This window comes from Conger conger, chromosome 2, assembly GCF_963514075.1.
Source record: "Conger conger chromosome 2, fConCon1.1, whole genome shotgun sequence".
NCBI classification, from domain to species: domain Eukaryota; kingdom Metazoa; phylum Chordata; class Actinopteri; order Anguilliformes; family Congridae; genus Conger; species Conger conger.
The window spans coordinates 27,198,417-27,216,073 of record NC_083761.1 but is presented as its reverse complement, the minus strand read 5'-3'; the positions used below and the strand labels follow the sequence as shown (position 1 = coordinate 27,216,073).

Genomic DNA, 17,657 nt, shown 5'->3' with positions numbered 1-17,657 from the left:
TAGGATAAGCATTTGCTGTGCATTTTTCCTGGGTACATTTTGAATTCCATATAGGCCCACATCACTATATTGTAGTCTAGGTCCTATAGCTATAGTAACACATAGCCTACATTATTAATAACATATTCCTTATTGTACAAATACTGTAGCATTGCAAATTATATATAGGTGAATATGTATACATATATATCATCGGTCATGTGCTCATCCTATGTGAAAATCTTCAGAAAAAACATGAAAGTACTCAACCATCGCATTCATATCGGATGTGAAAATATCAGAAAACATCTGAACCGGATGGATTTTCTTCAATGACGAGCCAGGTTAAAAAAAAAACTGGATTTCAGAGGTCATTTCCTGCTGCTGTCGCGTTTGTTTGGGCGGGTTGCCCGTGAGTAGGTAAGATGGCGGCCGCGGCAGTGGTAGAGTTTCAGAGAGCTCAGTCTCTCCTCAGCACGGACCGCAACGCGTCCATCGATATTTTGCATTCAATCGGTAAGTTAAGTAGCCGTGGTGTGGGTTAACGTCGGGTAAGTTGTAGCAGGAGTCTGGTTGTTCGCGGTTCTGTCATTGCCGGGTGCACTTTGTTCACCCGCGGGAGCCGGTTTGCTCGTTACTTTAGCTCTCTAGCTAACGTCTTGTACTGCTGCTGACTCACTGTGAGACGTGGTAGGCCTGGAAATTGGGACCCTGGTTGTGAGCAAAAGTTACATTTAGCTAGCCAGCTAATTAAGTTATATGCTTATAGGCTAGCTATGTACCACATTTTCAATCATTTTACAATAAAACCCGGTGTTGAATGGCTAATGACATTATACTTTGTATGTTGTATATTTGTACATCGGCATCAATTAATCTATTGTTTGACTTTCTAATAAATTTAGTATGAATTTATTCCATATGCTTACCTAGGTAGCTAGACTAGTTGGGTGACGAGACAAGATAGCTAGTTCGTATTAACTAACGCTAGTATCTCCGCTACCGTGGTCTTAGACTGATGGATGCTGTATAATCATACCATTGTTTTCTAGCATTGCAGATGGCTATTAGAAAATGTCCACAGTATTTAGTTCATTTTAATTGAGTTGAGTCTCTTAAGCATCATAATCAGCTGTGTATGATGCCAGGCAGCTTGTGCTGTCCAGCCAGCTAAGCGGTGCCATAGTGGTGGTTTCAATTTAGCTAACAGTTCGCTAGCTAGGATATGGCGAGTCATGCAACGTTAGCTGGATTGCTAACAAGTTAACGTGACACACAGCTAATTTAACGTTAGGTATTTTAAAACCGTAATATGCTCTGACGTTATCGGTTTAACGTAGGCAAATCTTGGTTTTTAGTTTGTGAATTTGCCGCGTTTTTGTCAAACGTGGTTTGGTTGCCAATTGCATGCCTGGCTGGCTACTCGCTAGGTAGCTAACAGTTAGCAGTTCGCTAGCCAACATTATATACATATAATTGCTTAGTTAGCTAGTTAGTGATTGGATATTAGTCGGTAACTTAGTTGGATAATTACACGTTTGGTCGGAAATTATACATTTCAATTTTGCGGTTTTCGAATGAATGAAACTTGTGACGTGAACTCATCGTTCCTCCAGATAAAGCTAGCTATGTTTTGTAAATTATGGCCTGGCAAGCTATGTTTGCTAACATTAGGTAACTATACTAGCTACAGTAGTCTGGTTGGCTGTATCATGGTTATGTAAGTTACGTTAGATAATTAACGTTCATTATCTTTGCATGTTAAACCTATGGTAGTCAATATCTGAAAGTGCATACCTAACGTTAGTTAAATTATTGGGCTGTATTGCTCCCTAGATAGCCGGTTCGTAGTGTCTCGTTAGCAGCAGCTTCCCCAATGTCACAGGGGAGCTCCATTACCTTGTCACTGCTGAAACGGATTGCACATTTATTCGTCATGTGGTGCATGACTTCATTTTATGAAGGTAGGGGTAAGTATAACGTTAGTGTTATACTGGCTGGCTAGCGTTTCATGTTCCGCGATGCATGGAGATGGCAGATGAGTATCTAGGAATGTCAGGCATAGGTCAAAACATGGGTTCTATTCCCGCTTTAAAATGGGTAGGTAGCTGAGTAATTTCCAAAAACCATCTCAGGTTGGCCCTGCTGTTGTAAAGTGCATACTACTGTTCAACCAGTGACAGCATGGAAGGAGGGAAGCTTACACGTGTGCCTTGACATGTTCATTTCACCCAAGAAGTGAACCATGTCAGAGTAACTTTCCTCTGATCAAGTTTTTGGGAAGCTTCAGTTTCGGAAAATAAGTCACCCTTGCAAAATGAAAGAAATAGCATAGCCTATGACCAAGCAACAAAATTTAAAGTGAAGCTAGTGTCAGGTGTTGCTCAAAAAAGGAGTCTTAGTATGCTATCTAAGTATGATGGCATGCAAGGGGTCGAATACGACAGCTTAGGGTTATATACTCGAGTGCACCTTTATTTGCTGACCAGTGTCATTAATGTAATGCAAAAACAAAGGCGTGTGAATATTTTGCAGCATACAAGCTGTCTTTATTTGAAAATATCAATGATAATTTCCTTGCCTATGTGTATGTGTGCCCTGCCTTGATTTGTCATCTTAATATAACTTCTTCCCTTTCAATTTTAAATATTTGCTCAATTCTTAAGCTTATGCCACACATGTCCTGCACTTTCTTTTTGGCAGTACTCATTTTGTTTTCTCCCCTGGGGAGGAAGATTGATTGCTAAGCTTAAAACATTTTGGACACGGTTTACTTGGAAGAAAAGCAATACCTGAATCTGACAACCTAAACCTAATTGTCATCTTGGGGATTGCAGATCTTGCTGCAGTTAGTCAGAACCCACCCAGGGGGAACTCTCTTCTGCTCCTTGGCAGGGGTTTGTGAGATTACTTCGACTCGTTGAACGTCCAAATGTTCGGCCTCTTCTGTTCCGCTTGCATGCCCTTTACCTTTTTTCTGAAGCACACGGGCCTGTCGTCAGCTGTAAGCTTGACTTCCGCCTGTTGTTCCCGCAGTGAAGCGAGATGTTAAGGAGGACGATGAGGAAGCTGTTCGGGTTAAAGAGCAGAGCATCCTGGAGCTGGGGGGTCTCCTGGCCAAGACGGGACAGGCTGCGGGTAAGATTAATCGTCACGCGTCTTCGCCAGAGATCACGGACTCCTTCAACTGCCCCCCCCCTACTTTTCATTGCTGACATGTTTAAAGCAACTAGTGTGTTGAGGGCAATTAAGTGAATTATAGCATAGTCATCTGTGCCAGATACTGCTTTCTCTGCATTATTACCATTAAAAATACCAAGTCCTATGCTGGGATTATGAGTTGCTCAACTGCTTTAATTAGTGCACAGATAGGCAAATACCCCATGTGGCAGCTATTGGTAGTTTGGGGGGAATGTTAGTGGCTATGCATTTTGCAAAAAAACATAAAGATTGCATGTTTCTTGAGTAATTTAACTGAAGAAGTGTGAACCCCGGCATGTAAAAGTAGCTTCCCTCACATCCACACCCCTTGATTCTAAGGGCGAAGGAAGCATACAGGACCTTCAGTTTGCAGTGTGGCCGCAGAGTCTCACGGTGTCCATCACTGCTTGCTCCCCTTGCAGAGCTGGGGGGCCTGCTGAAGTACGTGAGGCCGTTCCTGATCTCCATCAGCAAGGCCAAAGCGGCCCGGCTGGTGCGCTCCCTGCTGGACCTCTTCCTGGACATGGAGGCAGCCACGGGGCAGGAGGTGGAGCTCTGCCTGGAGTGCATAGAGTGGGCCAAGGCCGAGAAGAGGACTTTCCTGCGCCAGGCCCTGGAGGTGATTTTATTTACTGCTACCATAGCGAAAACCACGCAAGAACATAAAACGATAACGCCACTCAGTGCAGATGCGTACGGCCTGTGGTTAAGGTAAATGACTGGGACACGCAAGGTCGGTGGTTCTAATCCCGGTGTAGCCACAATAAGATCCGCACAGCCGTTGGGCCCTTGAGCAAGGCCCTTAACCCTGCATTGCTCCAGGGGAAGATTGTCTCCTGCTTAGTCTAAATCAACTGTACATCACACTGGATAAGAGCGTCTGCCAAATGCCAGTAATGTAATGTGCAACAATTTGTGCAGGAGAGGAAAGGAACCCTAAGTGAGTCCCCTAAATCATGAATGTATGTGTTTTACACAAGTAAAAGAAGAGGGGAAAGAAATGGCTTGGAAAAAACCAACACAAAAGTTTATAGGAGATATTAAACGTAATGTATCAGAGAAATTAGTTATAGTAACAATACACATACATTGTAATTCCATGTGTTTGTGTATGGTGAGCTGGGCCACCCAAGCAGCTGCTTGTCAGAGGTGGAAAGTCCAGGTGTAAGAAAGTAAGTCCTACCATGTGTTTCTTATGCCGATGCACATTTCATAATCACAGCTGACTTGACAAATTAGTCCCAACAGAACCGAATACTGGACAGGACTTTTACTTTCTGAACCTGGATTTTCCACCTCTGCTGCTCTCATCACATTGCTGCTCTACATTCATTCATGTGGTTTAGGATGGTAGATTTAGCAGTGTCACTAAGGCCCTATTCGCCCTTCCGTTTTTGCAGGCTCGTCTGGTTTCCCTGTATTTCGACACCAAGAAGTACCAGGAGGCCTTGTTGCTTGGTGAGTTGTCGCTCCTTTCCAAGCCCTTTGTCACATTTCCCTTTTCTGATGGTATTCAACCGCCTTTTTGTTGTCAACTGTTTTTATTCAGACCAAAGTGAGCATGGCGAGGACGTTGCTTGAAGGTCGTTCTGTCACTAGATAAGTTGGGTGTTGTGCTGAAAACCTGGAGGTATTGAATTCAATTGAATTTTTCTAGCACTTTTCACAGCATACTGTCCCAAAGATGCTTTACAAAGTAACAAGAAAATAAGGGGAAACTACAAGCCCCCAAATAGCAAATGAAGTAAACTCCCTTGTGGGGAGAAACCCTCAAACAGTGGCGATGAAATAATTGTTGGGAAGCAATCTTGGGAGGAACCCGGCTATAGGAGATGCCCATCTCCGTTGGCCTATAGGTTAAGATGTTGCTTTCCCGGCAAACTTTTCAGTTTTGTACAGTAGCGGTCGACCGATATGCGTTTTTTTTTTTAAATGGCCGATGCCGATATTCAGAAAGCAGGATGGCCAGAATAATGCTGATTATATTGATGATTTTTTTTTTTTGTATTTCTTTTCCACCTAATAACAAAAATGTAATCTACAAATGACACTACTTTTTGCGGCATTTAAGTAATCACAGCCGTCTGTAATAATAAAAATGGAGAAAAATGTACGGTCAATATTCTGATTTAAAAACGAGTAATATCACCATTCCATGCACATTGCCATCTAAAATAGATGGTTGTCTTACCCAGTAACCTATCCATTTTTGGTAGTTTCTCTCCTGAGGAATGTGGTTTATTGGTTGCTTATTGGCAATCCCAAGCACTAACATTAACAAACACTTTGATTCATGTGAATTTGACCAATAATTATAGAAAAAACAACAAATAACTACAAAACTTCCCTGTGCTTGGAAGAATGTGTAGGCTCAAATGAAGGTTTGACCAGCTGAAGCTAAGTTTTTAAACCACTGGTAGCCGGTATTTCAAGCTAATCATAGCTGGATTTTACACAGTTTGAAAAGTGATGTGTGTATGTGCATGAATCTTTACAATGAACTTACATTACATTGGTCATTTAGCAGATGCTCTTATCGAGAGCGACGTACAATAAAGTGCAAATCAGAACCAGGGACAAGTGCATTGAAGACACTACAGGGAAAGTACAGTTCCAAGTCCTCAACTACGTAGCATACCACGTTTGGCAGCTAGAATACCCCAAATACTAAAATGATTATGCACAAGTGCAATTATAAGCTATAGCATACACATAGTTTACATTATCGCAGGTTATCGCAGTGAGGTAGGGAGGGAAAGGTGCTGCCTGAAGAGTTTCCAGTCTGTGCTTGAATGTGGTCAAAGACTCTGCTGTTCTGACGTCCACTGAAAGGTCATTCCACCACCATGGGGCCAGAACAGACAGCAGGTGCAGGTGTGACATTGAGCTGAAATGTGTTGTATGCCATGAAATGTTAGTATGACTAAATTTCTAGAATGATCACTGCTGATGGAAACTCCCGATGTCAGACCTGTTCTGTACCTTTGGGTTGGAAATATGACAGAAATGAAGAGCATTTAAATATTTTATTCTGAATCAAATGAAATTTAATAACTCGGAGGACTTGGATTCTGATGAGTCGAAAGAATGATAGTCTTTCAGGTTTGAGCCAGAGGTAATGTTACAAGGGTCAGAATCTGAGGATTTGGAGGTCCAGGTTTCAATAGACTAGGCAACCTTTTATTACTGTCAGTGTATGTCTGAGGATCGTTTTCTCTGTTGCCACGCTGTCAAATTATGGTATTTACTATACAACTGACAGTCCTTGAAGTACTGTAACAGTTTTATGATGGCATCAGCAAGACAAGTGTAGTGTAGGCTGAGCTAATGTTCGCTTATTAGCTTATAGCTAATGATTGCCAGCCCTTTGGTTAGTCAACTATTTGGTGTTTCAGACAAGTTTGATAAGTGGAGTTTCTTGCGCAACTTTACCCCACAACTCCAATGTTTGTTTAACATTATATTAGCAATATCACCCTACACATAAGCTACATGTCGACTCAAGTGCTTTATATAGCATTGCATTCAATTGAATGAAGATGGTTAACTATGATTTATAGGCTACGACTAGCTGGAGACTAGCAAATAGCGGCCGCTTTGAAGAAATTGTCTTGCTGGCTAGCTAAGTAACTGTCTAGTTAGCTTTGCATTGGGGTACAGTATATAACACAGCAGGGTTACTGAGTTTGCTGGATTAGCCCACCAAGTATTCAGATTTAAAGAAAGAAATAAAAATATCTCACTGCCAGGATACAAGAGCTCAGCTTACAAGTGATAAAATGTCATGCATGTGCCTATGCTGCATGCATGCCCATGTCATCTTCCGTGGAAATAGTCTGCTGCAGTGAGTATGACCAGACCCTTAGCAGTCAGAGAAGCCACTCTGCTAACCCTGGCTTTGCCACCATCTGCCTGGATGTATTCAGGACGGCCTGTATACAGGCTGGTCTGTAGCATAGTGGTTATCTTCTAACCATTGTAACATTACCATCGGCGATCACAACGGTGCAGCGAACAATATTTCACAATGCTACAAAGTTTACCACGTCAACTTCTATTTGGTGGGTGGTGTCCATTTTGAAAATCTGGTACTTATCCTTTAATCAGACTTGGACTGGTGAGTGACTGGGCATCTGTGATGGTCAAAAACGATTAGCAGTCTGACAACATGACTGAAAATCTCCGTAAGTGTTAGTCTAGCATTGAATCTTCTAGTGATCAATTTGCATGGAGTCGCATAGTTTTTTCTTTTCCACTAATGTTAGAACATTAGAACATTTTTTATTAAGTGTTTTAAATGCAATTGAATGTCCCCAATTTTCAACACTAGCTGAGCTAGCACAGTGAATGTGTGTTTTTACACTGTGGGAGGCATGGCTTTTTTTCCTCTTCACACTTTACTTTAGAAGCTGAATTAACTAGTTGAGCTGTACCAAAGCAGTTTTATGCACCTATTATGTTTGGGGTCGGGGCCTGTCTGTAGCTCTTATTGCCCAGGAGAAAAGAGAACCAGGGCTGGGTTTGGATTTGAGGACCAGAGTTAATGATCCCTGATACAGTGCACAATGGGGGTGTGGTCGTGTCGATCAGTGGGTTGGGAGATAAGTTTAAGTCCAACTGGTGTACATTGGTGCATACAACATATTACCTGCAGCATGTTTCCGAATCCCTCCGTCTAAACGGGGCATTGCTTTGTCTGTATTACACACATCCATTACATTAGTCATTTGGCAGAGGCTCCTACCGAGAGCGAAGTACAATAAAGTCCAAGTCAGTACCGTGTCTGTAATAACGCCCAAGATGGTCGTTATAGCGATCGTTTATATAACCGCTGCTCCCCCCCCCACAGGCTCTCAGCTCCTGCAGGAGTTGAAGAAAATGGACGACAAGGCCCTGCTGGTGGAGGTGCAGCTGCTGGAGAGCAAGACCTACCACGCGCTCAGCAACCTGCCCAAGGCCCGAGCTGCCCTCACCTCCGCCAGGACCACAGCGAATGCCATCTACTGCCCGCCCAAGCTTCAGGCAGCCCTGGACATGCAGTCAGGTGAGCTGAAATCGCATGCTGGTTTACTATTTAGTGTGTCAAAATAGTGTTAGTATGTCCCAAATTATAGCGGCATAAAATAGTGTGCAAAAAATACCTGAATGTCACAAATATCATAGCATGCGAACACTGGACACTACACTGGTACAGTACGAGTGTCCCACCTCGCATTGTGCTGTCACAATCCAAACGACCCAGAAGGTTGAACAACAATTTAGCGAAAGAGTTGAACAATCGAAATGCAAGTACTACCTTTAACTATGCTTAGTAACGTAGCTGAAATCAGTGGACACGTTTATGTTTTAAGACTTTTTTTTGTGTTTTGTTACACAGTCACATGAAATAGCTGATGTCATCAACGCGTGCTGTGTTTAAAGTGGCAGCGTTCTGAGACGATGTAGTGCATCTGAAAATCCATCTCACTTTTTACTTGTATACTAAAGCCGCCTTATGTACTCCTAACGATGGTATACATATAGAGTGTGTAGTGTTTGATCTTGGGCACAGCCCATGACAAAACGAGGGAGACGGGGAAGTTACGGGTTAAAAATGGAGTTAACTAATCTAAGTTTATAAATAGACGAGACAAATTTGAGGTGTGAAAATCAGTACCATCAGTAGCGTAGTGGATGTGTGATGCGTACGGTGGAGCAGGTTTGTGTGGCGCAAACCCCAAAATAGAACCGTGACAACTAGATCTAAAATTGATCTCATTGAGAGAGGAAAGATTTTGTGAGAAAGTGAAAAGGCGGTTGCAATGAAAACTAAAGGCTCCTGGCTGCATCCCCCCCTCTACAGGGATCATTCACGCCGCTGAAGAGAAAGACTGGAAGACTGCCTACTCTTACTTCTATGAGGCGTTTGAAGGCTACGACTCCATCGACAGCCCCAGAGCTATAACTGCGCTTAAGTACATGCTCCTCTGCAAGATCATGCTCAACTCGTGAGTGTTTTTCTTCAGCTCCTAACAGCGCAGCGGTGAAATGCAATACTTGCACTGTATGTACCGGAATGCACCAAGTATGAGTGGGGGGGGGGGGGTGATTATAATTACTTGGACAAAGCCCCTTAGCTGTGATAAAATGTCTATATACCACTGCCTGTCGTTATTGTTTAAAGGTATAATGGGTAAGATTTTTTATGTTAAAACATCGTTACAAGATCATTTGGGTTTCAAAATGTACTGTTGCCCGACTCTGTACCAAAACATTTTGTAGCTGTACCATAATTTAAGCTCATTGGTTGAAAATTGGTTCTAATTGGCACAGCCAATAGTGTGGGGGGATTTTAATATCAGTGCGTTCACAGACAAGGGGGAGGGATAAACAGTGTTGCGTTTTCAGGGTGTTTGTTGCTGCAATTCCTTTCTTGACTGTTAGAAGTCCTAAATTACCTATAGTTCCTTTCATTATTTTCCCCCATCCACTTCCACTTATAAAAAAATCTTAAGCACATTAATGTGGTGTGCAGCACATTTCTGCATTATTGTAGGAGCTGGGCGTTTTTCTAATGCCGTGCGAGTTTACTTCCTCCCAGATTCGCACGACAAATAAATATGGGTGCATGGTGAAGCGGAGCTGTTGATGGGAGCCTGTGGGGGTGGTGCGGTGCATTGTTGGGCCCGACTTTGAAGAGTTGTGGCTCTGCTGTTGAAGAGAATCCTAGGCACTTATGCTGTTATTTCCTGTCTGTTTCCCGCAGGCCAGAGGATGTACAGGCCCTGATCAGCGGCAAACTGGCCTTACGGTATGCTGGCCGACAGGTAAGAGACCACACACAGACCACTTAACGTCTTAGTCCTCCTGTGAAAGCTGTATGGCAAAATGTCTGTCTTATCCCTGCATGAAAATGAAATGTTTAATCATCATGTGGAAATAAGATATAAAAAATAAAAAAATGTAAGCAAGCTTTATGCTGCATTAATTACTCTTCTTGAATTGGCACTAATTTGATTGAGACGCTTGTAACCTAGGTGAAAGTAGGTTAAATACATACTTGAACTAATAATAATAAAATACATCTGAACAAATTTCATTATATTGACTGCAAAGTTAATTCCGTCAGATAAATAGGATTAAAATTAATATTTCATTTTTATTAGTTCAACCTGTAAGTTACCTTGTTAAAATAGATATCCTGTCACTTTAACAAAGTGCAATTGTCCCAGCCGATCAGAATGGCTGTAATGCTCGCTAACGCGTGAATTCAAAAACTGACGAGATCTTTGGTAACAAAGAAAGACGCCATTGAAGTCGAACCAGTGAGCAACAAAAAGTTAAGACCTGAAACGAAACTGATTGTTATAAACCTTTATTTTCCATTTTTGGAAGTGTTTCATGTTACCGTTCCATCTATAGAGGTAGACCGTGTTTTATTTGAACTACGATATTGTTTGTTTGACTGAAGAATCGTTGAGTAGCCTAGAATTGCTGAAGCCGCGTTGCGCTCAACGAGAGAAGATGGCGAGCCTTTCCCAGTAGGAGAAGAACTACGGACAATCGTTGGCTTCTCCCAGCTTCATCTGCATTCCGGAGAAGGACACACACACTGTTCAAATAAAAGTTGTGGTAGGACTGCTAGATGCCATCATCATTATCTCGACTACGAACAAATTTCTTCTTCTTTTGAGATATATCGCGGTAAGGGTGGACTCATTCACTCAATACACGGATGGACTGCACAACGTGGTCAGGTGTTAGCATAGGTTGATTGCACCCACTACAGTGTAACTTGAACTTTAAATTTAAGCTTAAATGCATTTACTACGGCTGAATGTTATTCTTGAATTGCTGAATTGTGAATACTATCTGTGAATGTTATCTTCACGATTGTTATTTTTCTTTCATTGCTATGCTTGCTGGTAATGCAAATGCATTTGATTATGTGCTAGAACTAAACTGAAGCTCACTGGTTTCATTAGCAGATAACTAGCAACTAGCAAAAGCAATACTTGACCCTTGATTTGAAAATAGGCCTGTTGAGAAAATTACAATAACTTGAAGTTATTATATTAGATTGAAATTATATTTTGATTTAAATGAGAATTTGATTTAAATGAGAATTTGATTGAATTAAGATTTAAAACAAGATCTTTAGATATTAAGATAAGATATTAAGATAACTAATCTTAAACTAAGAGATTATTGAACTTAAACTGAGTTAACTCTTGAAATAGAAACCAAATCCATATTTTAGAGAAACCTTAAATGTGACTTCAATTAAATATTTTCTCGAACCCAAATAGACTTAAAAGTGAAACTAATGCTAAGAGTGCTAAGAGAATCATCACATTCTATTCCTTAAATAGAATACATAGTTTACACTGGATAAATAATTTACACTGGATGCATTTGCATTTGGATGCAAATGTTGTATTTGTAAAATGTTTAATGGTACCAATTTCTGACTCTCTACTTCTAAATCTTTCTAAACTTCTGTATAAACAAGCCGGCATTTAAACTTGCCTGATGGTCTGTGGTGTTATTTTGCTGTTATTACTGTTTTCACTACTGCTGCTCCCTACGAACCTCGAGACTGGTCCTAACTTACTCTAGCTTGATTACAGCTCTTAATAAGTGCTACACGCTCCTATAACTTATGACCTGTTCTGCCGGGATAGCTTGGCTTCATCCACCAAGACCTGAAATTGGGGCGCAGTGAGGCCGAACCTTCCTCACTTCATGATATCAGTCACAACTGTCACCCCACTAGTTGCATAACTAGTGAATGAGTTGGCTGGATGGAGAAGAGTTATTGTTCCTTTCACAAACAAGTGAGTTGGGGACATAAATCCACATCTGCCATGTGCAGTGAATGTATTACTGCTGGTAAATGATCGCAGGGCTAGTGAAAATGGAGGGTTTTCCCTCCCTCCCCACTTGGGAGGTTTTTATTTTTATTTTTTTATTTCTTTATTGAATTTTGTACAATCACTGCAGATGGATATTTACTGAAGTAATTCAAATGAAGTACCTTGCTCAGGGTTGTGACTGCAGACCTCCTGCTCCTACTGTCATTTGGCACCTGCTGGTCCTCATTGTCAAATGCCAATTAAAGGCAATCAAAAGCCTAGAATCAAGATAGAGAAAGCATTCTTATACCTCCTCTATGGAAGCTATTCAATACACATGACTAATCAGAAAATGGCGGAGAGCCTACTACCCAATTGCTTTTGGTCCCTTAAACTAGGGGAGGGGGGGGGGGGGGGGGGGAGACGATTTCTCCATTCATAACGGTATGATATAATTTATTACGATGCAATACGATACAATTAGCTGGCTGTGAGAGGAGACTGAATGAAACAAGTCAAGTCCCCAAAACAAGCAGGAGCTGAAGATTTCTGCAGTACAGGCCTGGCGGAGCATCACTAGGGAATCACCATGCATGCAATGACTGCTTGAAGTCTACAAAGCAAAGGATATGCTACCCAATCTAAAACATCATGACTTTATTCTACATTGTTAAACTGTTTAATCTGATATGGATGAAAATATTCTTTGTCTGCACTTCAACCTCATTGTCATTGTATCCTTTCAAACTCACTGCTAGAGCACAGAATCAAAATAACCAAAAATGTTTCACTGTCAAAATAATTATGGTGCTCACTGAAGTTTGTTCACCAGAGGCATTACGGCTGTGCTAAAGCCAAATGTCAGCTTTGACGGTCTTCCTCTCCGTGTCTCTGCAGACAGATGCGTTGAAAAGCGTGGCGCTAGCCAGCAAGAACAGGTCCTTGGCAGATTTTGAAAAGGTGAGTTTTCCAGGTTGTGCCCAACATACACATCGACACCTCCATCTACCGAATGATTACGCGTGTACAATATTAAAACTGTGACTGTTATAGTAATATCAATATGACATCAAAGTGCCCATTTGGTTATTCCTCTCAGGCCCTGACGGAATACAGAGCAGAGCTGAGGGACGACCCGATCATCAGCACCCACCTGGCTAAGCTGTACGACAACCTGCTCGAACAGAACCTTATCCGCGTCATCGAGCCCTTCTCCAGAGTACAGGTAAGTGGCGCTCTCGTCCTACTCTGCTCCTAATGCTTATTCCGAGTCTGGTTGAGAACCCCCCCCCCCCCCCTCCTTTCTGGCTGTTAACCTGTTGTGTTTGTTTTACAGATAGAACACATATCGACTCTAATCAAGCTCTCAAAGGTACACTTGCCCGCCTCTCGGAAAGCTGCTGGTATTTAATAAAGATGCAGTTTTTTGGACAAACTGCTGCAGATATGAATCACATTTACTTTGTGAATTCTAATGCGATATCATTTCACTTATAATCTGGACTGTGTGTATTCTCCAGACAACTGGTATTCTCTCCTTAAATGGGAATATGCTGGTAGGATCGGTTGGTGCCTTATAGTTCCGAATGGCATCCTATCATCTGGAGCCAGCAGGCCCCCATCATGAATATTCCTCATATGGTAATATGAGCAGCAAGTGCCAGGGGATGGCAGAGATGATGGGAAATCTGTCAGGAAGTGCAGGTTTTAGCGGGCCACTCTGAATGCCAGGTTTGAATTGTACTAGTCCATCTGTTTTCCCGTAGGTGTGGCATTAACTGCTTTATGGGTCCTTGCATAGGTGGTCAGGGAACAAAAGAACATTTTAAAATGGTGTATGTTGTTACTTGTCAGGGTTTAGGATGCTCTGCCTTTACAGCTATCCCTTAGACTTGGTGAATTTATTTTAGCTTACCTGCAGTTGCACAAAATGTGCAGAGAATGCATACTCACTTTTTATTCCAACCACATTTTATTCCAGAGCTGGCATTCTTGATTTACCGGCATAATCTATTATAATCTGGGTCAAGTGTTGATCATAAGACCTCAAAACCTTTGAATAACCTTGTTGGCTGGCCAACATCCAGAACCAAATGCACTCACAATTTTGGTGGTTAATCAAGTTATTGATGCACCTTTTTTGTGGAAATGTATTTGTATGAAATGCACAGTTTATTGTGATTCTGTACACAATTGGTTCTACACCTCATGGGGACAAACCTGGTTTATCAGTCTTTTATTCCATCCATTATGGAGTATGGGATTGTAGGTTATTCAATAGCACCGTGTACAAATCCTATGCAAAAATGGCAAATGAAATGCATTGAGCATCTTGGTCTGTGAGGACTTCTGACTAGGCTGTGCTTGTACCTTCACAGGGAGATGTCGAGAGGAAATTGTCACAGATGATTTTGGACAAGAAGTTCCACGGTAAATGTAACATCATGCTTCTGCATGCAACTTTCTGTGTTTTTATTTTCTCCAACAGCTTTATTCTGTGATTCAGTTAGTCTTCTTTGTCAAGCAAATAATAATCGCAGTATAATCACTTTGATGATAACTTGCACTGCCATTTTGCTTTTCATGCGAACCGACTGGCTCGCTTGCCAAATTCCAAAACCTCCAAACTTTGGGGTCAGTGTGTCCTTTCAGTCTTGACTCCCTGTCCTGCTACTCTTGGTAAACTCCAGCTGTCGTATTGGTCGCATACCCACACCTTTTGTGGTTACGGCAGGCCAGAGCTGTGGACAGTTTGGAAAATACGCAGTGATTAATCTGAGTGGGGCCCACCCATTTTGTGTGCCTATGAAGCCTCTATTTTTGCTAATGCTATTTTTGAGCATTTGGTTGGTTCGTTCCACATATGGACAAGATGGCTGCAATGGTTCACACGGTCTAGTTACAGACTTTCAGTCTGTGCAATGGAGCTCCATAATTAACCATCTGTGATGAACCATCTGTCCGCTGTCCTTGTTCTTGACCTTGCACTTTCCGCTTCCTTTGGGCAGGAATCCTGGACCAGGGGGAGGGTGTGCTCATCATATTCAATGAGCCACCTGTAGACAAAACCTATGAGGCAGCCCTGGAAACCATTCAGAACATGAGCAAAGTGGTGGACTCGCTCTACAACAAAGCGAAGAAGCTCACATAGGTGAGCCTCGATTACCATCTTAGAATAATATATTTTTTTGTGTTGTACCTTTCATTAAAGTGACAGTAAAGGGGCTGGTAAGAGTTCAAATAGCAAAACATTATCACAGAGGGATGCATCAACTAAACATCCCCCAAATATCTATTCAAAGTAATGAAAATGACGAATAACACATTTCAAGTTGGACAAAATATGTATTGAAAACTACGTCAGAATTATATGGCCGTGACTTAGACTGCCCCATCTCAACTCCTCCCAAAGTGTACCACCCATAAGGAATTTGCATTTGAGATTGAGGGAGACTAGGAGAGGGATAATGTTGGTTAGGGGTATTAAGAGCTGAGAAATGGCAAAAATTCTAACTTCACACTGAGAGGCCCCAGTCAGGATTAGACACAGCTCACCACCGTGCCATCACATAGCTCCTGATGCATATCCCTCTATAAAGAAATCTCATGAAACTATGGGAGGAGATGGGCCTTGAGACTGAAACATGTATTGCCCATTGGGTCCGGTCCCTCTTCATCTGGACTCAGTCTGTTTAGTCTGAGTCAATATTGCAGTGCAATTGATTTCTCTACTGTTGCTGAGGCATAATGTGTACCATTATTACGCCATACAATGTTTGATGCCATTTGTGGATTTACCTTTACTGTAATTTTAAAGATCAATTCAAAGTGAAAATCTGAGCAAAGATAACAGATTTTGAAAACGACAATGTAGTTTATTTCTGAATGGCAATTGCAGTAATCAAAATGTTTATGGTCCTAATAGCATGTTATATTAGCATATATAGTTTATTGAATATAGTCTTGCACATGTGAATATAATATTATATAGTTCATTGAAAATTCATTTAAATATGTTTTTTTAAATTGCCTGTTCGCAGCGAAATTTGTCAAGTTGCTAAATTAGTCGAAACGGTAACGCAAGCTAATATTTTATTTGAGGAGTTTTGCCTTTAAGCTCCACAGACACCAATATGGTTTACTGTAATAGATTGCCCTCTTAAACCTTTCAGTTAAATTCAAGTTAATGTAGATTTGGACAGTGGTTAAAACGTACAGTCTTTGGGAATGGAGGATCAGCGCTACGTGACTAACTGGTAATCTGTCTCATTCGCAGAAGTGAAGACCTCAGCTGTGGAGAATGTGTGTGATCGGTGTTTGGAACATTTGGGAGAAGGGGTGGGGGGGAAGGGTTGGGAATGGAAAAGACTACAGAAAAACCCACAAACCAGGATTCCTCGGTTCCCTACGGAAAGTTTTTAACTTCTTTTGATGGACAGAACTTTACAATTGCATCATTTTTTTCCCCCCCTTTTTTTGGTATTCCTTTTCAGTACTCTGTAATACTCCGCGGCCCTGCAGGCCATCAGGGAAAACTGTACAAAAACAATAAAAAAATTAAAAGCATATACAGTATAAATATATAAATATATCCATCTCTTTCAGAATAAGTCGGTCTACTGTTGCCATCCAGAAGTGCTGCCTCGAAGCCCAGAGAAATGCAATGTGCGAAAATGTTATGGTCAAAGTGATCCTATTTTAAGAATACTTCCCCGTTTACCCGGTTGTATTTCTTACTGAAGCACATTGAGTGGTCGTTGGAAATGTCTGGAACGTCTATCTGGTTAGTCACATGACACATACAGTACTCCTCCTGGCTGTGTTCTTGCGCATGCGTAATGTTACCAATCTGTCCTGCACCTCCTGCTTTCACCTCCCATTACGATCAGCCAAATGTAAGTGCTTATGTAGAGGAGGTTAGCAGTTTGGATTTTGACCATTCTTATCCCATTCATTGAGAGGACAAATAAAATCGTTCCCATATTCTGTGATGTTAATACCTGTAACGGTCATGTTAGTTTTAGATCTGTAGGTATGGGGATCAGCTGGCTAAAGTGGAGCTTCTACTACTTTTCCCATATTGATGGTTACTCAAACGGTAGTTCAAATGTTCCAGCAGGACATGCCAACAGCCAGTTTGTATTTTTAACGGTAATTTTTCTAATAAATATTTTGTATTTTTGTGGATAATTGCATCTCTCGCAGAACAGTTTGCCCTTCTCAAGAAATGTCTTGTTTCATGAGTGACCTATTTGTTTTTTGTGTTGTGGTGAAAAAGGAAAAGATTGGGGGGATTTCTTAACAGACTGATTTAAGCATGATGAGCTGATTTAAAATGCCTGTAGTGTCAAAGGTGGTGGCAGGATGTTGGACACTTTGCCATTGAAACCAGTTAACTTGTGGACAATGGGCATTTTTGGTGGACACTGAAAGGGGTGCCTTGCCACTGGTTGGGTACTATCTTGGGGGGGGGGGCGGGGGTAGAAAATGAGTGATTGTATGTTCTGATGATTTACGCAAATGTAATGGTAAATCATGTACCTGTCAATTGCTTACCCAGATGTGGCATTGTTGTGGGCCCAAGTGTGTACTGCAAAGTTCTTGTTGAAAAATAACTGTTTTACATAAGTATGTTGCCTGCTA

At 41.5% G+C, this 17,657-nt stretch overlaps 1 protein-coding gene across 1 annotated transcript; it reads left to right on the top strand.

The window, feature by feature from the left end:
* The first annotated feature begins 342 nt into the window (after window positions 1-342).
* Window positions 343-17,204, top strand: LOC133121758 (26S proteasome non-ATPase regulatory subunit 11A). Its single transcript, XM_061231201.1, has 13 exons — window positions 343-495; window positions 3,016-3,117; window positions 3,603-3,799; window positions 4,581-4,638; window positions 8,030-8,224; window positions 9,023-9,167; window positions 9,926-9,986; window positions 12,912-12,974; window positions 13,114-13,239; window positions 13,351-13,386; window positions 14,393-14,444; window positions 15,023-15,165; window positions 16,291-17,204. The coding sequence occupies exons 1-12, from the start codon at window positions 405-407 to the stop codon at window positions 15,163-15,165; spliced, it is 1,269 nt and encodes a 422-aa protein (XP_061087185.1). The 5' UTR covers window positions 343-404; the 3' UTR covers window positions 16,291-17,204.
* The last annotated feature ends 453 nt before the right edge of the window (window positions 17,205-17,657 follow it).

Coding starts and splice junctions, on each gene's coding strand:
- LOC133121758 (XM_061231201.1), top strand. CDS start 405: ATGGCGGCCGCGGCAGTGGTAGAGTTTCAGAGAGCTCAGTCTCTCCTC. Junction 3,800..4,580: donor TCCTGCGCCAGGCCCTGGAG/GTGATTTTATTT, acceptor CCGTTTTTGCAG/GCTCGTCTGGTTTCCCTGTA. Junction 4,639..8,029: donor CCAGGAGGCCTTGTTGCTTG/GTGAGTTGTCGC, acceptor CCCCCCCCACAG/GCTCTCAGCTCCTGCAGGAG.